This window comes from Patella vulgata, chromosome 3 (genome assembly GCF_932274485.2).
Source record: "Patella vulgata chromosome 3, xgPatVulg1.2, whole genome shotgun sequence".
NCBI classification, from domain to species: domain Eukaryota; kingdom Metazoa; phylum Mollusca; class Gastropoda; family Patellidae; genus Patella; species Patella vulgata.
In genome coordinates, this window is record NC_065881.2 from 81,221,439 (window position 1) to 81,246,329 (window position 24,891).

At 35.3% G+C, this 24,891-nt stretch overlaps 2 protein-coding genes across 2 annotated transcripts; one reads left to right on the forward strand and one right to left on the reverse strand.

Annotated features, from left to right (window-relative positions):
- Positions 1-1,194: 1,194 nt before the first annotated feature.
- Positions 1,195-5,705, reverse strand: LOC126816118 (TM2 domain-containing protein 2). Its single transcript, XM_050542327.1, has 5 exons — positions 5,469-5,705; positions 4,509-4,596; positions 3,762-3,877; positions 3,091-3,179; positions 1,195-2,234 (listed from the first exon to the last, which is right to left on the reverse strand). The coding sequence occupies exons 1-5, from the start codon at positions 5,654-5,656 to the stop codon at positions 2,110-2,112; spliced, it is 606 nt and encodes a 201-aa protein (XP_050398284.1). The 5' UTR covers positions 5,657-5,705; the 3' UTR covers positions 1,195-2,109.
- Positions 5,706-5,958: 253 nt separating this feature from the next.
- Positions 5,959-22,204, forward strand: LOC126816950 (conserved oligomeric Golgi complex subunit 4). The gene is made up of 19 exons (XM_056099331.1): positions 5,959-6,068; positions 6,584-6,666; positions 7,329-7,443; positions 8,071-8,172; positions 9,137-9,209; positions 10,210-10,403; positions 11,135-11,291; positions 11,927-12,033; positions 12,468-12,520; positions 13,601-13,700; positions 14,021-14,063; positions 14,313-14,431; positions 15,252-15,337; positions 16,139-16,364; positions 17,185-17,247; positions 18,643-18,699; positions 19,325-19,471; positions 20,347-20,430; positions 22,013-22,204. Exons 1-19 carry the CDS (start codon positions 5,961-5,963, stop codon positions 22,202-22,204), a joined length of 2,109 nt encoding a protein of 702 aa, XP_055955306.1. The 5' UTR covers positions 5,959-5,960.
- Positions 22,205-24,891: the final 2,687 nt, after the last annotated feature.

Sequence of the window (24,891 nt, forward strand, 5' to 3'; positions counted from 1 at the left end):
TGTAAACACTGGAATGCACGTAATAGATCCCTTGGCAGTTGGAATTCGATATAAGAGTAGGCGATAGTGCCGCTGCCCGGGCAAAATTTCCCTCATAGCACACTGTATGGCATATGCCCGTCTTCATTAGCCCAGTATAGGAGCAGAACAGTAGGACGTTAAACCCCATTTCATTTCAGCAACCATTTTGTATTAATTTCTTGGTTTACAATAAAACCCTAATTACACATGATCACAGCACAACTGATTATAATATTGAAATGATCTTGGAAAAAATATAATGGAATGAAATAGTGAACATAAAGAGCTCCTAACAGCAATCCGCTGCTCACTGGAAATGAAATCGAGTTTAACATCCTACTGTTCTACTCCAACTGGGCTAATGAAGACGAACATCGCCATGCAGTGTACTGAGAGAAATTTTGCCCGGGACACAGCGGTGTTAAGGCCTACTATTCATCGATTTCCAACTGTCTGTTCACTAGTACAAATGAAATGAAATGAAATGTTGTTTAATGGCATGTCAGCTTTCACTAGTACACCTATGCTGTTTTTTTTTTAAAATCCTTAGGAACTTTGTTGGCCAACACTGGGATTGTACCTGAGACCACCTAACCTGGTTAGTGAGCCAGCACTATACTCACGAGGTTACTCAGGCTCTTCTACTCAGTGGGACCATTATATAATTACAGTTTATATAATATACATTGTTTATAGCAATAAGGAACACACAGATATATTTAACAAATAAACATTTAGGCCTACACTTATAAACACCTCTAAAGCAATTATATATACATAGGAAGCAGTGAAATGAAATGAAATGGGGTTTAAACGTCCTTCTGTTCAGCTCCAACTTGGCTAATGAAGATGAAAAGGAAGAGGTACATGTACATTGTTCCTAATATCGGCAAGGAAGCCATCCTCAGATACATGTAACGTCATTATGAATGCAATTATTCCATATTCTAAGTAGACCAACATAAATATTGTATAATGATGATAATGAGATATTAATGATGATGATGATAATTAATGAAATACTATGTATATGTATGATATGGAGATGCAATGATAAAGATGATGATGATGACAGTAGTGTGAATATATTCCACATTGATTCAATTAGTTATAACACACAGTATAAAGTTGTTCAGTATCACAACATTCCATAAAGGAATTAAAAACAAACTGTTATTACAGACAATTTTATTATCATTATTATTGTCGGTTACTGCTCTGCAATATCAACAAGAATCTGAAATTAGATGACTGCTGGTCAAAGATTCAGAATCTTTTATCATCCACTTTTCCCAAGTTCAACTTCAACTCAGTGAACAATTTGCCACATCATTCTGTGATTTTACTGATTAGTCATATCCGTCAAATCTAAAGTTGAACACATCCATGATGTCCAAGCCTGGAAATACGGCACCTGTTAGGATCAATGCCAGGAACAATGTCAGGCTTTATCAGATACAATTTCCCTGATGCCAGTCAATTTGTCCGCTCAGATTTATCTATTTAATGCATTTTGTTGATAGTTTTAATACAAGTATCACACAAAGTGAAAAACATCAGGTACTAAATCAATAGGGCCCATCAATTGGTCATGTAGAAATAAAATCCTTACATGTATTTCCAGGCCTAGTGATGTCAGATTATTTATTTATATCTTCCAATCAGAAGAAATGGCTGTAAGAGTTATCTTTCTTATATCACGACAAGTATGGTAACAAAGGCCATTGTTTCAAATTACTCTGGCAGTATCTGTCAATGATGGCATTCAATAATGTTTCAATAATAAGGAGCTCTGCAAATTACATCTGTACAGAAGCAATTACTGTAGAGTCACCTTTCTTTTATCACAACAAGCATGGTAACGCAATCCATAGCTTCAAAAATACTCTGGCAGTACCTGTAGAGTCACCTGTCTTTTATCACAACATCCATGGTCACACAATCGATAGCTTCAACAATACTGTGGCAGTATCTGTCAACCATATTGTCCAGTGTTTTGATAATAAGGGACTATATAAACTACATTGTCTCCATGTTTCTGTGAAACAAGCCCTTTCTCTTGGTTGTTTGTTCATCACTGTAAGTCTTTCAATAATACGGAACCCAATTACTTTCATCTGCTGGATTTAATCGTCCGGTTACAAGTAGTATTATATCAATAAACCACCAGATACCGAGGCCACCTAGTGTCAATAATTTACCAACTGCTGTACCTGAAATAACAAAATAAACACAACCATTAACATAAACAAACTGGTAGCTTCATTATCTACGCCGGAAATGGACCTTTTTTGTTTAAAAAGACCTTTATCATTTCATTATCCAATTTTTTAGATTTCATTTCTTGCAATAGCATGAAGCTTATTCCTTCATTCTCATTACAAACTACAACCTCTAACTTTTCAGTTTATTCATAAACTTATATTACATCCATCCTCTTCCAACTATTTTCGTTCCAATGAAAAGATATATCTGCCACGACTTTGAAAATATACGTTTCTTTTAAAGTTACAATTTCATATTTTCTAAGAAATTCAAAACATAATTATTTCTATGTCTTTTGCTCAATAGGTTGTCAACTCACTATTATACGATCATGGGTGTCATTCTCACACTTAAAACCCATTTACACCGGAAATAATAACACAATTACCTCCCTTGTTTTCTATTCTCCACCATGGAGTAGCTATCTTCAAACGTTTGAATTTGAAGATGAACATGATATTTTTGCCAATTTCTCAACTGGCAATAGTGAATTTTAGGATTAATAGGATTATTCTTTAACAAGGTAGGACTGTTTATAGATACCATCTATTTTAGGGCTTTATTTTAATACATTTTAAACATATGAAATTGTAACTTTAACACCTGATTTTTAGGCTATTACATTAATTTCTGTAAATATTTGATTTTAGTTTCAAAAGCATCCATTATTATCAAGAACAGTAACTCTACCATGTGAACTGTTCTCTGTCTTATGTCAAACCCCGTACCTGTTATTAAATAAAAAATTTGCTTTTGTATTCGTAAAATATATTTAATTACTCTAAATATGATTAGTTGACTTACCAGTATGTCCTAAACAAAATCGGTCCATTCCCAGAAAACCCAGTAAAACGGAATAAATCAATGTTGTTACAAAATAGTGTCCATTATATCTGAAAATATAGCATTAATTAAAGGGACATTATGGAATAAGTACCAAAGTCGGTATGATAAAACAACATATTCTCGATTATCCACTTTTGCATTTAATCATCAATGAATGTTGAGCAGCAGATCGGATTCAAATCCAGTGAAAATCAAACACAAAAGATGGCATCGAGAGTTGATTATGGTCTGGATAAGTTAATTAATATCTAACTAATAATTTAGATAACATTTCAGGCCTAAAGAAAGACCTGCAATAGGCAGATTTAGCTCTTGCATAATGTATGTTTAAGACCTGTAGAGGCTTTAAGCTCTTAATAGATTTTGGTTCCCCCCATATATTTGACTGTGCATCTGGTATTGCTCGTTACTTCAGTCAGATATACATGTATACATGTTTTCCATTTTTCGCTTCACTTCCCGTTTCTTCAAACCATTACTTTGTATCTTTTGTACAATGATCTCTGTGTTAAAATTATATTTGGAATGTGTTTAACCAGTTCTATCACATATGCAATAATGGCTGACACCAACATTGTACCATGATGCCTTCATGATAATGAATAAACTATAGTAAATACAGTACTCACTTTATACAAGGAAATCCATCTTTTAAAAACGTTCGATTTCCATAACATTCTATACCAGCAAATACTTCACAAACAACCTTAGTTATCTCTACATCTTCATACTTTTCACCACCCCACTACATACAAAATAAACATTCAATCAATCAAAAATAATATGAAATGGGATTTAATGTTCTGCTCTGTCTGGGCTAATGAAGACGGGCATATGCCATACAGTGTGCCATGAAGGAAATTTTGCCCGACCAGCAACACTATGGCCTACTCTTATATTGAATTCCAACTGCCAATGTATACACGGGACCTCGGTTTTCCATCCCATCCAAATGACTGGACAGCTGTGTCCTGACCTCTGTCCTGCTTCAATCAATCAACAATTTATATCAGCAATGAGTCAGGTGGCTGAATGGCCTAACGCGTTCACTTTAGAATGGATTTGATTATCCATTTTCCCTCCCCAGCTAAAGACTCTGCTGCGCTAGCAAATTTTTGAAATAAAAATTATGTTGTCCCGAAATTACCTACATGTAGTCTGTGTTACATGTAAGTGGAAATTAGACCCCAATTCCCTTCTCTCCGCTAATAGAAGTCAGAATAATTTGTAACTCACTGTACGAAAATTTAATAATCCATGTATGTCTGTGACTAGATACATGTAATCATATTTATTAATTTTTTTTAATAAAAGTACTTCAATAAATAAATTATTTGTGGTCAAAAACTCTATATTCAATATAGAAATATCTTTACCTTCGTACAACCATACCCAAGTCTTTGCCTTTCTGTCTGGTTTCCATTTAAATCTAGAGGATCACTACAATTCAAAAACTCAAATGGCCTGAAACAGTGATATGATCTTCATATTATAATTTCTTTTAAACAAATGAAATGTCTCTACAATGAAGACGTTAGGGACTACAATGTAGCAAGTGTTAAATTCTTATACCAGGGGCAAACAAGATTTGGGTATATAATTAATTCTTTTAAACAAATTAAATTTGATTTCCAACAGGTGCTACATGTTAATAAAAGAATGTCGCTTGGAGGTTATTACATTTTCGCACCTTTGCTAGTACAGGTACGCTTGGTTGTAGAGACTTGAAATTTTCAGGGAGCGTTAAAGGTGATCTGAGATGTCCTCACACTACATTTCAGCCGACTTGCGATTTATGACAGGCCATTTAGTTTTCTTCTAAACCTGTTGCTTTGGTAGATTTCTTTCAATTTGTGAATCAAGCAAAGTTTAAAGGTAGGCGAAACCAGCGGTTGCCAGGCAAGATACACCCACATTTTGTAAGAGATGGACAGAGAACGAGCTAAATCAAAATGTGATTTTTTGTATAATCAGGGACCATAATCCTGGAAGTTACGGTCCGATATGCACGAATATAGAAAGAACACGAGATGGACAGAGGCGACGAAAATATACGTCCACATGAAAATATGGCCGTATAAAAATGCTACTGGGAGTGAATAGTCTAGAAGAGTGACAAGTAGGCTATATACATGTATAGTCATGTACGCCTAGCGGCAATCTTGTGTCTTAAGACTTAATCTAGGACTAGGAGCATCCCATCTCAATTTCTTTAATTCAGTGAGGTGAGCTGACTTCATCAACAATTTACAAGATTTAGCTGACAGCATCCAACATACCGATTAAATGACTATAAAAATAATTAAAAAAATTGAAAAAACAAAAAAAAGACTTACAAATATGAGCAATAAACAAGTGGAGATTTGGGATTATAAGTGAAATTAGTTGATTCGTCCATTCGGTAATCGCCGTCTAACGGTGGTGCCCCATCCCCACCACCATACACCTTTTCTTGAATAGATAAAAATATACAAAATTGAAGAAACACACGCGAAGGTGTATTATTTAAGTCTTTAAATGACATTTTCCAACACAGTTTCTTTACTTGGCCAAAATTCCTTGAACAAACAGAGTTGTCTGCCCTTCGATGGTCGAGTTTATTAATCAACGGATTGGTTTTGGAATGTTAGCAGGTGTAAAACAAAAGTCTACAAAATTTGACTATGTACGATATTTTGTATCAATTCATTAGCATTTTGTATGATATAGAATCCTTTCGGTGTTTAGAGCAATTGGAGAATAATATTAGCTTTCTAATATTATTACTTATTAAACGTAAAGTGTGATTGAATTCCACATCTGATCCGTTTTGAAATGTATAAACAGCAATGGCGACGATCAGAGTTGATGCCACGTCCCCTGGAGATAAAAATGTTGAAAATCTAACTGACATTGATGAAATTCAAAAGGCATACGATGAATTATGTAGGCAAGAGGTAGTTAGTTCGTTTCATACAGAAAACTTTGACCACTTATTAGCATTTGCAAAGATATTGACTTTTCATCACCCCCCCCACCACCACCACCACCACCACCGGGCCACCAGGCCCAACACAAACCGATCTAAGAGAGGCATGTCGTGTCCATTTGACATTGGTGTTTCATTGCCTCTGTCCGACATCAATGCCAATATCAATGCCACCAGACGATCTCTGACACAGGTTCATCAAGTCAGAAATGTGTGGGCCGCAACGGATTGTCACATATAGTGATAGTCATAGCATTTTTTGACAGGTCATAGCGCTGGGAAGTTAGGTAATCCCCACCTGTTCCGAATCATATCTCTGTATGAAATTAGCTTTGCCACAATTACCAACTACTAAAATAATGTAATGTCCTGCCTTGGTAACCAAAAATTTTGTTTCAGCTGAAAATCTTGTGACATTTGAATGTTTGCTGTTTATAATTTGTTTTGGAAATATTTTTGAGCACATTATTTTTAATGTTTCAGAATGTCATAGCAGAAGAACTGAGTAGTGTTTTTGAACATCAAGCCATGTTAGAAAATAAAATGGTTGGACTTCATAAAACATTGTAGGTATACGATGCTATGTTGAGCATTTTCACTTGACATCTGATTGGGTTTTTTTCCGTAGTTGAGGAATGATTTTCAGCTGCTTAAAGTTAATGTAGACTCATCAGATCATATTTCACAAACTGAGTGATTGTGCTATGATTTACATATTCAGAGATCTATTATGATCTTTAAGAGAGAGAGAGAAAAATGGGGTTTAACATCCACTCATCACAAACTAGGTCATTTCGGGACCAACATATGGTTTAATTTTGTTTCAATAATTCACTTGCACTTAGGGGTCTTTAGCAGTGGGAGAAAACCGGAGGACCCGGAGAAAACCCACAAGGTTGGACAGGCGACCCTACTCCTGTCACGTACAACCGGGGATTCGAAACCACGCCAGTTGACTCAATGACAGGCCATCCACACACCCCCTCCCTCTGATCTTTAAGACACTATAAGATGTGCATTAAGATGTGCATTCATCCTACACTGTGTGGTACTGTAAGTTTATGTAAAGACCTTTACCTACATTTAAAGTTAAAAATAGACTTCAAAGTGTGTTGGTATTTTTAAAGAATTTTGATCAAAATTTTGTGCAATTCTTGGCTTTACAGGTTGTTTTTTTTTAAATTGATTTTATAAATAGTAATGAATTATTGTTGCTTTTTTTCCTCAGACCGAATCTCCAGATTTTACAGAATGATTCTAAACAGCTGAGTAGCATGATATCTTTCACATCTACATTAGCTGAGAACGTCAGTAGTAAAGTTAGAAAACTTGATCTAGCAAAGGTAGAGTAATTGAATTATAATCATCTAGCTTTTATTGTTCTGACCAAAAGGATGCAGACAATAGGTCTGTTACATGTAGTGTTGTGCTTTCAATCCTGAGTCTCTGTGACAAGGAGTAGAGCCGTCTACTGTCTGCCTAATCTCTTGGGGTTTGGATTTCCTCTCACTGCTCAAGACCCCTGTGCTGAGTGAATCATTGAATTATGTTTTACAGTTTACTCTTTGAAATTCCTAATTTTACTACTGTTCTGCTCCGAACTATGCTTATGAAGACGGGCATACGTCATACAGTGTGCTATGAGGTAAATTTTGCCCAGACAGCAGCACTACGGCCTACTCTTATACCAACTTTCAAGGGATCTTTTACGGGCACGCCAATGTGTACACAGGACCTTGTTTTTTTTGTCTCATCCGAACGAATAGACAGCTGCCCATGTCAGGCCCTCTGTCCTGCATCACTGACAAGGGGAACCACGCCGGAAAATCTGGATGAACTTTCTCGGCCAATGCAGGGATCGAACACCCGACCTCCAGACTCGCAAACCAGCATCTTACTCACTTAGCCACCGTGACCCCAACAGAAAAAAGAGATCTACTATAAGTATATATATTTATTTTATTTTGTAGAGTCAAGTATCTCAGTGTATAACAAGAGTAGAAGATATTCTAGATTTAAAATTCTGTACAGATGGAGTTCAGACAGCTTTACAGAATGAAGATTATGAAAAGGTAGAGAAAAAGATGTATATAAATATAATAAACACTGAATTTATATAGCGCAAAAAACATTCTGTGAAAGTTTCTATTGCACTTTTGCAAAAAGTTTCAGTGCTGGTAAGGGAAAGCTTCATTGAATAATAGTGTTTTTAGTTCTTTTTTTGAAAATATACATATCATTTAGTCTTAATGTAAATTGATTGAGAGTCTTGTACAAGTAAGAAATCAAAAAGGATCAATCCTAGCCGTAAATCAAAAAGGATCAATCCTAGCCGTAATTCGAGCTTGGAGTTATGAAGTCAAAGCTTCTTTTAAGGTGTTAATCCTTGGGGAACAAATGTCCACCAATGTATTGTGGTATGTTATGTAAACTTCTGAAAGCAATAAGGAATATAATAAATTGTTTACTGGGTACTGGCCTTTATTCAACTGCAAACAGACAGAACACAATTCTCTTGATAAAGATTAAAGAATCCTGGTTGAAAAATCGCAGTAACAATAACTGTATCCCATAGAAATGTGTCATTTGTATTCGACAGATGTTTCCTGTGTATTCAACAGAATTGGGTCATTTGTATTCCATAGAATTGGGTCATTTGTATTCTGTAGAACTAGGGCATTTGTATTCCATAGAATTGGAGCATTTGTATTCCATAGAACTGGGGAATTTGTATTCCATAGAACTGGAACATTTGTATTCCATAGAATTATGTCATTTGTATTCCATAGAATTGGGGCATTTGTATTCCATAGAATTGGGGCCTTTTTATTCCATAGAATTGGGGCATTTTTATTTCATAGAATTATGTCTGGTGAGGTCCAGTGTATTCCATATAAATATGTCCATAAATTTATTCTTTCCATTGATAAATTGAACCATGTAATTATCTCTACGATGTTATCATCAAGTTGAATTAATTTGCCTTATGACTTTTGTTTACGTAATATATTAAAACATTTTGTATATTCTAAATAGGCGGCTGGTCATGTTCACAGATTCCGTAATTTGGATGAATCAGTCATTCGAATGAGTGCAGACTCTTCTGAAGGTAAATTGTTAACTATGATATTTTCATTAAAAAAAACGGGACATAGTCAACATGTTGTTAATACTATAGACTCATAACCAAGGTCCTTTTGTCAAGTTCCACTTGAAAGAAAAAAATGGATGGAATTTGTGTTTGATTTTCGTGATTGAACAAAAAAAAACCTATCTGTTGAATACATAACATTAAAGATTTAAAGATGGTTAGAATTTATTCGTGTTGCATGATCTAAAAAATGTATTTCAAAACAAAGATAATTCTGTGAATAAATAGATGATAGAATATTATTGTTAATGTGGTACTGAATAGTTGAGTTAGACCCACTAACCTTTTTGTTTTGAAAACAGACCAATCTGATGCCTAGGTCCCACTAAGCATTTTTTTTTCCTCGGCGATGTACTACCGATGGAATTTGATTAGCCTGTTTTCCTGACAATGCAAGCTTTGAAATTTTTCGCAGTTCTCGTGAGGTCTCCTGATGGTTCGACATGGCTTGCAACGCCCCCGAAACTTCCCTGGGACACTGGGGAACCTATTCCGGATGCCTCCCGAGGCTCATCAATTTCCATCAGTAGTACATCCCTTGGGCAAAATATGCCAAGTGGGACCTAGGCATTAGTACACAGATTGACCAGATAGACAAACATGCATCGTAATAAAAACTCTGTAAATTTTCTGGGGGTTCGATGGCTGAATGGTTAGCAAGTGCGCGCTGTATCATAAAGTCTGTCATTGAGTCAGCTGGTGTGGTTTTGATTTCTCGGTTGTACGTAACAAGGAGTAGGGTCGTCTGTCCAACCTCATGGGTTTTCTCTGGGTCCTCCGGTTTCCTCCCACTGCTAAATACCCCTACGCACAAGCGAATTAATGAAATAAAAGTGAACCATATGTTAGACCAGAAATTACCTAGTTTGTGTCGAGTGGACGTTAAACCCCATTTCTCTCTTTCTCTCTCTCTCTCTTTCTATAAATTTTCTGCACACATAGTTTATTGGATTTCTAGGTGGAACATTAGAAACATCATTCAGGATGTTATATGAATCAGAAGAGAAGCTAAAAACCATCGTCAACAGTAAATTCTCAGCTGCTGTTCATTCTGGTGATGTGGCTTCCGTTGAACGATTCTTCAAGATATTTCCATTATTAGGAATGCATGATGAAGGACTAACTAAATTTGGAAAATATCTTTCATCTCAGGTCAGTTTATTTTTTGTACCTAATATATGGATACACTATAGCCAGTGGTTCCCTACTTTCGCTTTTTTTTTTGGCATTAGTGTTAAAACGGCTTTTTGATTTAGATCAATCATAAAATTTTTGATTACATTTTGATATGTAGCCAGTGGTTCCCTACTTTCGCTTTTTTTTCCAATTCACATTAAAAATGGTTAGACGTTTCGATTTGGATCAATCATAAAAATGTTGATTACATTGTATTTTTATCTGTTGATTTGTTTTATGGGTTGACAATTTGTCTTGATTGAAAAGTAGCAGGATACCTGGCTTCGTCTGGGGCCCAAATTTCCCTCTGGGTTCAAATTCGATGGCCTAAAACATTCACAGGGTCATGCTTGTTAATATAATACGACATGTGGGGGTAAATCCCACAGCGATTAAGCATGATGTGTGAACACACTCACAGACAGCTTTGATTTTAATTATATAGATGAAGTCAGGTTGAAGATATACATGTAACTGATTTAAACTAAAATTAGTGAGCAAGCTTACTTCCGCATAAACTTTAATTATATAGAGCTAATTGAAATATTCCTACCAGCCAAAATAAGACATTTTGTTCTTTAAGAACTCCTATTAAAATTTTGCTTTCTAATTTCTCGGATATTCCTGAAAGATAAAAAAAAGGTTAATTATTACTTGTTGATTATAACGTGTAATTATAATTCAAGAATTTTTATTTTTTTCTCCAGTTATCTGAAACTGCAGATAGAAATCTGAAAATAGCTCTTGATTCAAGTGGGGATGTAAAACGCTCAAGTGTGCTGTATGCTGATACTATTATTATGTTGTTAGAGGGTATAGCACGAACAGTAGAAGTACATCAACCATTGGTAGAAACTTATTACGGTAAGTGGAACAAGACTCTAGGGCTCAGTCTTCATTGACTGGCAGTGTGAGGTGGATACATGAATGGTTAGCTCATGCGCATTGCATTATAAGGTCTGTCATTGAGTCAAGGAGTTGGGTCGCCTATCCAACCTCGTGGGTTTTCTCCAGGTCCCCCGGTTTACTCCCACTGCTAAAGACCCCTACGCACAAGCAAATTATTGAACCAAAATTGAACCATATGTGAGTCCCGGAATGACCTAGTTTGTGTGGTTAATCTCTCTCTCTCTCTCTCTATCTCTATTTAAATAATTACAAGATGGAGGCTTTACTCAGAACATACATAACTTGATATGTGGTTAGCTATAAATGACTTAACTTGTGATTATTAATAGCTAATCATAGTCTCTGGAAAAAATATTATGCTAATCTGAGGTAAACAAAATACATGAAAAATTGACTGAGTGACAAAATGTTGAAGTGAAAGCTCTGGAATGGAACCTTGTTACTCTCAAAATAGTATATGTATAAAAAAATTAAATACATCTTCATTTTATTCACAACTTTGTTTTTATGGCAATTGTCATGTACTTTAAATATTCCAAAAATTGAATGTTTTTTTTTTATATAAATGTATTTTCTTTTTTGAATTACAGGACCAGGAAAATTAATTGTATTATTAAAAATTTTACAAAAAGAATGTGATAGACAAGTTAGAAAAGTTATAGAAAAATTTAAACAATCCAGGGAATACGATAAAAAGGTGAGACACTATTTGAATTTGATAAAACAAACAAAATAAATATTTATGATTGTTAATAAGGCTGATGATATGTGCAACCCCTCTCCCATCATAGGGGGGGTTGGATGGCCGAATGGTTAGCACATGTGCGCTGTATCGTAAGGCCTGTCATTGAGTCAGCTGGCCTGTCCAACCTTGTGAGTTTTCTCAGGGTCCTCCGGTTTACTCCCACTGCTAAAGACCCCTACGCTCAAGTGAATTATTGAAATAAAATTAAACCATACGTTAGTCCCGAAATGACTTTGTGTCGAGTGGACGTTTAACACCATTTCTCTCTCTCTCCCCTCATAGTCAAGACAACACTGATTCATCAGGTTTTTGAATAAAAATATAAAAATTTTGTTAATACAGTGTCCTATATATATGCATTCCTAAAATATTTTCCATATATTTAGGTGAGGCTAGTACAGACCAGTTTAATCTCACAGAAACAAAATTCACTGGAAAAGTAAGTCAGACTTCATAATAACATGTTTTTGATGGTGTTAATTATGTTGCATTTAGTTAATCGTGCCATTTTGTTTGTATTTAATACATTGATGACTGATGGTATTGTCAATTAATGATTATTTCGTTATTAAAAATTAATTAAACTATATGCAACTCTGGTAACACAGCTAGTGTAAATTATGTGAGTTGCCATTTTAAAATGTTGTATAAATTATTGATTAGACATATAAAACACATTTATTTAATCTGGCTTTCTACTGACTCTGTATACAATCGTTAACATGTCCATAATCTTGTTGTTTATTTATGATTATATTGTCACTTTGTAAAGTGCCCCTGAACATGTTATTTGAAAGGGCGCGCTATAAATACGCTGTAATAATAATAATAATAATAATATTTACATGTCAGGCCCATAATCAGCTCTCTAGACCATAGGATGGTTTTGATTTTCAACAGATTTAAATATGATTGCAAGTAAATAATATGGTAGCAATGAAAATTGAGACTAGTTTGCACTATTCTTCAACAGCCATAATTTCGCTCAGAATAAAGTAATTTGACAGAAATTTCAACATTTTCCTTTTTCATTATCTATTTTTTAACTATTATAACAAGAACTGTCAGCTCTTTATCTAAATCTTACATAATGCAGCTTTAAAGATACATTATGGGAGATTCGATAACGAGTTGGCAGTTCTCATTATAATAAATAAAAACTAGATAATGTAAAGGCGATTTGCTGAAAATTTCATTCAAATTGAACCACTATGAACCGAGAACTAAGGGATTGAAATTTTCGACTAGCCGCTATCATCATTACTAAAGTCAGTGTGATAAACAGCGTCTTGATTATCCATTTAATCGTTAAATCGTGAAGGAAAGTTATGCAGTAAATTAGCTCACAATCCACTAAAGATCGCAGACTAGCGATGCCATCTGGAGTTGATTATGGTCTGGATAGGTTAATTAATGTCTAATTGATAATTTAGATAACATTTCAGGCCTAAAGAAAGACCTGCAATAGACAGATTTAGCTCTTGCATAATGTATGTTTAGTTAATTGTGTCATTTTTAGTCGTTTAGATCCAATGGAAGTAGATCTGTTGTTATCAGAAATTGTTTTAATCAACAATCGATCAGAATTATATCTCCGGTTTATGAAACGAAAAGCCATGGTAAGTCGACATTTTTCGCAATGAAGTATGCAATAAATAAAAACATTTATAAGGCCACACAAATATAATGAATAGGTTTTCGGTCACCAACTTCTCGTGAAAAATACAAAGATATGGATGTTTTTTTCATCTCTACTTAAAAGAAAAAAAAAAACTTGCCTTGCGTGTTTATTGGACAACCAATTGACATACTTCGATTTTTGAAATGTCATAATTCCAAGATGGCTGTGATGACATCATGCTCAGTTTCTGATTCATATAGTACACTTATACGTCTTTGTAACATATCAGCAATCTCTGAAACTATATTTTTATTACAGGGTGATTTAGAAACAAGTGAGCAAGAAAGCAAATTAATGGAAGGTATGTACACAGATATATCGAGTCCCCTCCCTTGGGCTTGGTCAAATTGGCGATGACATAAAGGTCCAGTTTACCAGGGCAACAAAAATAGTATCCAATGTCAAAAATAGCAATGCCTTATTGCAACAAATTAACGGTCTCACCTGCTCACTGATAAGGGTGGTTGTTTGGGGTACCCATAAGTAGGTATCTTATTGTAGAGTAAAGCTGAAATATATATTTTAAATGTGTTTATTTTTTTTCTTGTAGAGGGTAAAGTTGAAGTAGAAAAGTTAATTAATGAGAGTGATTTAAGTCGTTTAATGCAGGAATTAATTGGTAATTATATTATGATGGAAGAATATTTTATGAAAGAAATGGTTGTCAAGGTGAGTTGCCCTGCTGTTAAAGATACATTATGTAAGATTTAGATAAAACGCTAGCCATTCTTGCTATACTAGTTCCAAAAAAGATAACGTAAAATGAATAATTTGAAAATTGCATTCAAATTGTTCCATTGCGAGCGAAGATATTAGCCTTTGAAGGTTTGACAAGATGTGTGCAATAATTTCAACCACCGTACTGGTTGTTCGAAGCTAAGTCCATTTTGAGCTTAAATCAAAATATGGAAGAACTGTTCTAATCTATTTAATATTGGAGAAATCCGATGCCATCGAGAGTTGATTATGGCCTGGATAAGTTAATTAATGTCTAATTAATAATTTAGATAACATTCCAGGCCTAAAGAAAGACCTGCAATAGGTAGATTTAGCTCTTGAATAATGTATGTTTAAAGATGAATTATATAAGAGCTAAATCTACCTATTGCAGGTCTTTATTTTGGCCTAATTATACATATTTACATGACAAGCCTACAATCAACTCTCTAGAACATCAAATGGTTGTGATTTTGAACGGATTGAAACCTAATCGCAGTTTAATAATTTAATTTAAAAATAGATTATCAAGACTTTGTATATTATTGCAACAATTAACCTATGGAACTTAATTACAGATCTATGCTTTCACTACAGATTGGTATGGATATATAGGATTGTGCCAACACAACCCTTAACTGTTAGCAGAAGAAGTGTGTGTGTATGGGGGTGGGGGGGGCACACTTTACTTGCGTTAATATTAAATTTATGTTCATATTGTCACAAGAAAATTATGATGTTTCTAAATTTTTGTCTTTTTTTATGTTTACAGGCTGTTAATATGGATGTTACAGACGAAGGTGCTAAAACATCCAGTATGGTGGACGATGCTTTTTTTATTGTTAAAAAATCAGTCAGGTACAATATACCCTATATACCATTCTAGATTTATTTCATAGTATAAAAATACAATTAAAATTGGGATGATCAGTGATTATAATAATAATAATAATACATTTATATAAAGCGTGGACAAATTAGCTGAATCATTTGGCCAAATCAATAGACGCCGAATTTTATTCAGCCGAATGGGTGGACACACTAGACGAATCCTTCGTCCGATTCACCAGTCGATTGCATCACCTTTCACATCACATGATTAAACATGGCGGCGACTATGTCTTCAAACAATCATGTGACTTCTCGATATGAGTGGATGATGAGTGGTGATTGGCTAATGAATTCTACAATCGGGCGAATGCTTCGGCCAAGCGAACACACTAGACGAATATATCTAACATGTTTGATTCGAGCGAATCGTTCGGCTGAATGACAGTGGACATACTAGGCGAATTTCAACGCCGATTGATTCGGTCGAATCATTCATCTAGTGTGTCCACCGCTTAAAGCATTTACAATCATCAATATCAATCGGACGAGTCCACCACTTAAGGCATTTACAATCATCATATCACATTGCCAGGCATGTGAAATCATAATATTTCGAGTTATTGCTGATAAGCTTGCTTCTACAGATGAGTATTTAAACTGTTTTTTATCTACTTATTTCTGGTAACACATTCCAAAATTTCAGTGTAGATACAGCAAAGGCTCGACCTCCATTATAAAAAATTAAGAAAATTTTGATTTTTTTTATATTTTTAAAAGAGTATAGAAAATTTCCATTTTTGATGAATTTAATTATTTTTTATGTTTTAGACGTACAATATCTAGTTCGAGTGTTGATGGTGTTTGTGCGATGTTAAATCATGCTGGTTCGACACTAGAACAAGACTTCCGAGAAGTTTTATATACACGGTTACGTGGTGGCTATCCGTCTGGTTTTGATCTACAACAAGCCTATAATATTATGCAATCTAGTTTCCAGCAAGGGAAGTTAACAAGTTCAGATCAGGAGAAAGAAAAAGCCAGAACATTATTTTTGGTAAACTCATATACATACATTTTCTTTATATGAAGCCAGGGGGTTTGGATGGCCGAGTGTTGTATCCCTGCATTGGCCGAGAAAGTTCATCAGGATTTTCCAGCGTGGTTTCCCCTTGTCAGTGGTGCAGGATGTAGGGCCCGACAAGGAGGATCTGTCTAGTCATTTGCATGGGTCGAAAAACTGAGGTCCCGTGTATACATTGGCATGCACACATAAAAGATCCCTTGGCAGTTAGAATTCGATATAAGTGTAGGCCATAGTGCCAGATCCACTGTATGGCGTATGCCCGTCTTCATTAGCCCTGTCCGAGCAGAACAGTAGGACGTTAAACCCCCGTTTCATTTCATTTCAAGTCCCAATATTACCTAGTAAAATGGACATTAAACTCATCTTTCTCTGGAATTGAGGATATTGTGCTCCCTATGGTTTTACTGGAAGTTTACATTTTATCAATTGACAGAATTGCAATCGAGTGACTCAGATTTTAGTCCTGTCACAATTCTGTCAGTCACAACAATGGAGGTGGTGTGAATAGAATTGTGGCATAATTTAACACAACAAAGATTTTTCGGCTGCATGGTTGGTTGAGATATATTCTTATTCAGTGGACGCATGCGTTGTAGCCCAAAATACCTTTTTTTAACTCGATTGTGACTTTTTGGGATTGAGTGAATTCAATTCCAGAATGATCAATCGAGTACCCCCATAGTGACACAGATTTTGAATAAAATCTGTACTACTTAAGCGTACAAGAATAGTCATTGCTTCATCGCTCAATTAAAATTACAATTTGTCATTGTTATGTTATTTTTTTCAGACTGCGTTAAATAATTCTGAAGTTAGTTGTGATTATTGTAAAGCTTTAAAGACCAGCCTAGATGTAAGTCAAATTTAAATTTTTGCCAAGTCTATAGTTTCTGTGATCGCTAGCTGCGTTAGAGGAGTGACCGTTGAAACAGTAGAATTTTTACGGGGGGGAATTAATCGTGATGCCCGTTGCACGTGTTGAACAGGTGCGTGTTTAGTAGGGGTTAAATTACTTAAAAATCGCTCCGGGGGGGGGGGGGGTGTTTTTTGGTGCTGGTTGAAGCAAGTGTTCGCTGATTAGGAGTGCACGCCCGAGCAAGTTCTACTGTATTTGATAAATAAACCTGTTCGCTTCTTTAGCCCCGTTGATACAGAAAAGTAGGACGTTGAACCCCATTTCATTTCATTTGATCTCTGTTTATACACAGACTTGATATGATACTCGCTAGCCTGGAGGTCGGGTGTTCGATCCCTGCATTGGCCGAGAAAAATCATCCCGATTTTCAAGGGTGGTTTCCCCTTGTCAGTGATGCAGGATGGAGGGCCTGACAAGGACAGCTGTCTAGTCATTCGGATGAGACGAAAAACCAAGGTCCCGTAAACACATTGGCGTGCACGTAAAAGATTCCTTGATATAAGAGTAGGCCGTAGTGCCGCTGTCCGGGCAAAATTTCCTTCATAGCACACTGTATGACGTATGCCTGTCTTCATTAGCCAGTTTAGGAGCAGAACAGTAGGACGTTAAACCCCATTTCATTTCATTTCATTTGATATGATACTGACTGTTCCAGTGGTTTAGGTTTTGAAAAAGTTTGTATATAAAACTATTGTAGTTGACAAATATATAAATGATGTTGGCGAGAGGTTTACAATATTTGTCTTTCCAATTCCGCCGTCATTCACAGAAATAATTTTAAGATAACATCAACCTGATTAAAACGCAGATCCTATATCTTTTCGTTTATTATAGTTCAGAATTTCGTTATACTTGTCTTCACAAAACTAGGATCTGGAAGAGTTGTTATATAACCTGCGTTCTAGTTGATCTGAGGGTTTAGCCAATGAAATGATCTGTTATGGCGAGTTTTTGGCTTGTGGTGCATGGAACTGTGGGTACACCACTAGAAATGTCAACGCTGATTGCAGATTAATCAATGTCTGACATCATAGGTTCAAAAGCGGCTCGTATGGCCCCTGGTGCATCCTTCCACTGCAACCAGTCAGATCTTCATTTAGTGTAGTCCATCGAAAATATAAAATAAACGAAAGAAATATAGATCTGTGTTTTAATCAGATTGAGATAACATTAGACTTAAAAATGCATCCCCACGAAGTATATTTTAGGATAGATATTTCCAATAAAAGTATTGCATATTTGAAAAATATTGAAAATACAGACACCCAATCTTACCAGAAAAACACTGGATGAAATTGGATATTAAATCAATTTTTTTTTATATTTTAACAGGAAGAAGTGAATAAACTATATTCATATTGTAATGAACATTCTAAAGCTAAGCTAGAAGTAAGTCCTAATATAATTTAAATCTTTTCATATCTCCTCAAAATAGTTCTATTCTACAAATTATATGTTTTTAAAATCTTTTAAATATTCTACACTATGATATAATTTATTATCAGAAGCTGGGAAAACCATTGGGAAGTTATTCTCTCAAAGTTTTCCAAATGGTGCCTACATGAATTAGTAATTGTTCTTTCATACGTATTGGGGGAGCCTCGGTGGCACAGTGAGGTCCCATATTCGATCCCTGCATTGGTCGAGAAAGTTCATTAGGATTTTCCAGTGTCGATCCCCTTTGTCAGTGGTGCAGGATGGAGGGCTTGGCAAGGTACAAAGTATAGTCATTTGGATGGGACAAAAATTGCTATGAGAGGCCATAGCGCCACTTTCCAGGCAAAATTTCCCTCATAGCACACTCTATGGCATATGCCCGTCCTATTAGCCCAGTCAGAGCAGAACAGTAGGATGTTACACACAAGTTCATTTTATTTCCATAAGTATGCTTTATCCACTTACTAAATGGCTTTAAAGGATTATTAACATTACATGTGAAGGAGGAATTAACTGAATGCTATATTATGAATCTGAAAATGTTTTTAATCAAAAAGTTTTTATTTCATATTTGCAGACTTGTTTAAATGATCTCGGAAGTGTTCCAGCTAGATTTAAAGATGTGGTTGATTTTGGTTTTTCACAGTTAACGAGTAGCGCTGTTAAACCACGAATCAAACCACTAGTTGATACGTTTCTTGCTACAGGACATAATCTTACAGAGGTGAGTTGCCGTATAATTGTTTATAACATGGGGGGACGATCTCTCGGATTTTTAAAATCGCTCGAAAAGATCGCCTGTGTGCCCATTTAATGTGACAACGATTCTGCTCTGCGAGCCATTCACCCAACCGATTGCTCATATCTGACATGTTAGATATTTTCGGCCGCATATTTTACGCAAGCCATCAATTTGCCAGCATATCTACTCGTCTGCCTGTGTCCTGCATATATTGGCGAGTGCACCATTTTCATAAGCCAATCACATGATGTCAAAATCGCTGCCTCCACTGCCAAGGCATGGAGTCTAACGAAAGAAAAAGAATTGGTGATTCTTTAGGCAGAAAGGCCTTGTTGTCATGATTCCAGAGTTTTAGAATCAAATAAATAGCAGCTACCACAGCAATCTTACGTTTTCAACGATTCGCCATTTTGTACAAGTCACGTGAAATTTACTTGCAGAGTGGCGATCACTCTCGAGACGATCGCTATGTGTGCCCGTTCATGATCAGCAGTAAAAATCACTGGCGAATTTCAATCACAGCGATCAGGTGAAAAAATACGCTTGTCTGTCTATAACTTAATATAGTTTTCAGATGAATCAGGTCGCAGATCATCAAGTGGCTGAAGTGTCTGTGTAATCTGGATGTCTGAGTGGATGATATATATATATATATATATATATATATACGTGACACTTGAGGCTGGACAGGAAGTGCACCTGGGAGAATGAACTCATGTTTTGTCTTTTACAATCAAAGATTCATATTACACACTGTATTCTGATTTATATTGGGGAAATTGTAAATGTTTATTAATATTTATGGTAATGACAAAATTAATACAATTTATTCATTCATATTTTTTTTTGATCTACAGGAAGAATTTTCAAACTTTGAAGCAAATGATCCTTGGTTACAGAATTTCATTGCTAATCTTGATAATATGCTGAAAACTTTTAAGGTAAAATAATCTGGATTAAAATATTTTTCCTGAGAGACTTCAGTATTATAGTGCTGAATCCTTGTAGCATGTGGGGGTTTCGATTACCCGGTTGTATGTGACAAGGAGTAGGGTCTCCTATCCAACCTCGTGGGTTTTCTCCGGTTTCCTTCCACTGCTAAAGACCCCTACTCACAAGCGAATTATTGAAATAAAAAATTGAACCATGTGTTACTCCCAAAATGACCTAGTCCTGGATTTTGTGGACTGGACTGGACGTTAATCTCTCTCTCTCTCTCTCTCTCTCTCTCTCTCTCTCTCTCTCTCTCGTAGCCTTTGGCCTGTGTGTGTGTGGGGGGGGATGTTCTAAAACAGGATTGCTTGTGAAATTTCCAGTCTGGCTTCCCCTTCTCAGCCTCCGTGGTGAAGGATAGTGGAGCTGGCAAGAAAGTGTCTAGTTGTTAGGATGAGACAATAAAGACCAAGGTCAAGATGTGCATATCTTGACAACTGGAATTCAGTGAAGTGAAGGTTAAAATTCTACTGTTTGTGCAAAATATTCCTCATACCACATTAGCACTTTACGTTAAAAAACCCATATCATTTTGTAATTATTTAAAGATGCATTATGTAAGAGCTAAATCTGCCTATTGCAGATCTTTCTTTAGACCTTAAATCTTATATAAATTATTAATTAGACATTTATTAACTTGCCAAGACCATACTCAACCTGCGTGGCCATCTAGATTTCCAACAGATTCAAACAAGATTGTCGGTTAATGATTTAATTTAAAAATGGATAATCCAGACTTTGTTTACTATCATAACTATGGTAACAAAAACAATCAAGACACCGCTATTCTCCAAACAGCCCCAACATCCCTCAGAATGTAGTAATTTGACTAAGATTTTCAAGATATTCCCTTTCATTATCTAGTTTTGAACTATTATAGCAAGACCTCTCATTCCCTTTCATTATCTAGTTTTGAACTATTATTGCAAGACCTCTCATTCCCTTTCATTATCTAGTTTTGAACTATTATAGCAAGACCTCTCATTCCCTTTCATTATCTAGTTTTGAACTATTATAGCAAGACCTCTCATTCCCTTTCATTATCTAGTTTTGAACTTTTATAGCAAGACCTCTCAGCTTTTACATAATGCATCTAGGGGATCACGTGGCTAAGTGGGTAAGACGCTAGCTCGCTAGCCTGGAGGTCGGGTGTTCGATCCCTGCATTGGCCGAGAAAGTTCATCCAGATTTTCCGGCGTGGTTCTCCCTTGTCAGTGATGCAGGACGGAGGGGCTGACAAGGAAAGCTGTCTAGTCGTTCGGATGGGACGAAAAACTGAGGTCCCGTGTACACATTGGCGTGCACGTAAAAGATCCCTTGGCAGTTGGAATTCGATATAAGAGTAGGCCGTAGTGCCGCTGTCCGGGCAAAATTTCCCTCATAGCACACTGTATGGCGTATGCCCGTCTTCATTAGCCCAGGTTAGGAGCAGAACAGTAGGACGTTAAACTCCATTTCATTTCATTTCACATAATGCATCTTTAATAGTGAAGGTATTAACTATTAAATTTGAATATGTATTTTATTAAGGAATCATTAACCAATGGTAACAATAAAAGATTTGTGAATCTGATATCCGTTAAATTTAAATATGTATTTTTTAAGGAATCTTTTACCAATGGTAACAATGAAAGATTTGTGAATCTGATAACAGGAGAAATATCTGTACAGTTAGAGAAAGCTGTTGTTAAAACGGCCTTCAATAGAGTGAGTAATTGTTAACTTATATTCAAAATTTAATAAAGAAGTTTTCAAACTTCCTCGATACAGTTTGATTGAGCTTAAAGTTATAAAACTATGGAGTATGTCGTTCTGTAAAATTGCTGTGTAAAATCTAAATGGGTTGTTACTGTAAGTTGCTGCAGTATATCAACTGTGGATTGTAACTGTAAATTGCTGTGTAAAATCGGTATTGGATTGTTACTGTATATTGCTGCAGTATACAAATTGTGGATTGTTACTGTAAATTGCTGCAGTATATTAACTGTGAATTGTTTCTATAAATTGCTGCAGTATATCCACATTGGATTGTTACTGTATATTGTTGCATTATATTAAATTGTGGATTGTTACTTTAAACATGCATTATGCAAGAGCAAGATCTGCTTATTACAAGTCTTTCTTTAGGCCTGAAATGTTATCTAAATTATCAATTAGACATTAATTAACTTATCCAGACCATAATAAACTCACGATGTCAAGGCTAGCCTTCGATGTTGGCTGGATTAGATTCCTATATGCCGCTTAATGGCCATTGATAATTAAATCACAACAGTGGATAATCGAGTCTATGCTGTTTATATTAATGATTTTAGTAATGATGGCCGAGACTATGTGAAAATTTCACACGCTTCGTTCTCGGCTCATAGTGGATCAATTTGACTGAAATTTTCAGCAAATTACCTTTACACTATCTAGATATTAACTATTATAGCGAGAACTGCCATCTCTTTATCTTATCTCCCTTAATGTATCTTTAAATTGCTGTGTTATATCTACATTGGACTGTAAATTGATTTCCCCATCCCAGATGTTTAACACACAGTTAGAAGTATTCATTGTATTTTTTCCAGTTAGGAGGATTACAGTTTGACAAAGAATTACGGTCATTGGTTGGTTACTTGACATCCGTGACTACCTGGACGATCAGAGATAAATTCGCTCGACTGACACAGATGGCTACTATACTTAATCTAGAAAAGGTAAAATGAAAGAATTACACTAACTTGAAAACTTACCTCTTTCAAGCCATGAGTTGTCATGACAGTTGTGTCTCAAGTTGCGATGAATATTTCAAAGTCCGGTTTTTGAGTCTTAGGTCTCTAGTTCCCACTTCTGCTTTTTGATTCACTCGGCTGCAGAATCACCCAAATCACAAAAAATCATCTAATTTGAACTTGTTTCCAGTTTAAAGCTGACCATTCAGTTTTGATCATAAGTGTCAAATTTATAGTAGCTAAGTCTCTAACTCAACATCATCCAAAGTCTTCGACATTGAAAACATGAATTATTTGTTAATTTAAATCAACATTGATGTTGTGATCTTACCTGGAGAAAATCAGCCCTTTTATCCAATATTTAAGACAAAATAAACATTTTTCCATTGGTACACAAATCTTGTACCATAATGCATTTCAGTGCCATTTGTAACAAGGCAAGACATATACATATTCCGAAGTCATGTCAAACGGTGATGCCATATTCTTTTCTGGAGAGCATGCACAATAAATATGATTGGTGTAGACTGGAATAACCAGACGCTAGAGATTGACATTCGATTGAGACTTCTGGCGTATTTCGCCAAGCATAACTGATTTGAAATATTAGCGATTTAATTTTCTGGCGAATGTTCAAAAATTAATCATTATACATCAATGACCAATTGTGTGGGTTTAACAGTGATTGAGAAAGTAAATGCTTGTAAACTGACACTCCTTATCAAAACTGAATGATCAGTTTTAAACTGGACACAATTACAAATTAGATGATTTTTGGTGGTTTTAACTGATTTTTAGTAATTTTTCAATGTTAAAGAAATTAATGTTAAATACACAAGATTAAATGATACCTGGGTTACAGTGATACACAATAAAACAACCATCATGTTGTTCAATTTGATCAGTCAAAATGGCAGTTATGTTTTTATTATTTATTCCATAAAAGTTTTGTTTTTAATGGTAGATGATTCATGTTACAGGTGTCTGAAATATTAGATTATTGGGGCCAAAATTCGGGACCTTTAACTTGGCGATTGACTCCGACTGAAGTGAGACAGATTCTGTCTTTAAGGTATATATACAGTATTTGTGACATACATAGAAAAAGGAATTTTTTTATACAGGTTTTTAAATGATATTCATTTCCTTTTTACTATGTTGTATTTTATGGATTGTGGGGTTTGGATAGTCAAGTGGTGGAACGCATGCAATTTAGATCATAATCTCTATCATTGACTCAAGTTTTATTCGTTCACAAGTATGTATGAGACTGTTGCCTGTCCAACCTTGAATTTTCTCTGGGTCCTCCAATTTTCTTCCACAAATAGACCCCCATACGCAAGCTAACTATTGAAATAAGCTACCATATGTTAGTCCCGAAATGGCCTAGTTTGTGTTGATTTTACATTAAACCCCATTTCTCTCTCTTTTATGTATTTATACAAAGTACAATCATTTGATTTTCTTATAACTAGGAAACAAAGTAAATTTCAGGGAAAGTATAAGCCAAAGGTTTAATTTCAGACATAGAAACGGTTCAGTTTAAAGTTACACTGTCAAACCCCCTTTAATTTTGGATTTTACAAATTGGTTTTTATAAATATAGAATTTTTTACAATCAATTTTTATGAATATAAAATTACAATCTATTTTCAGGGTTGATTTTAGAAGTGAAGACATCAAACGTTTAAA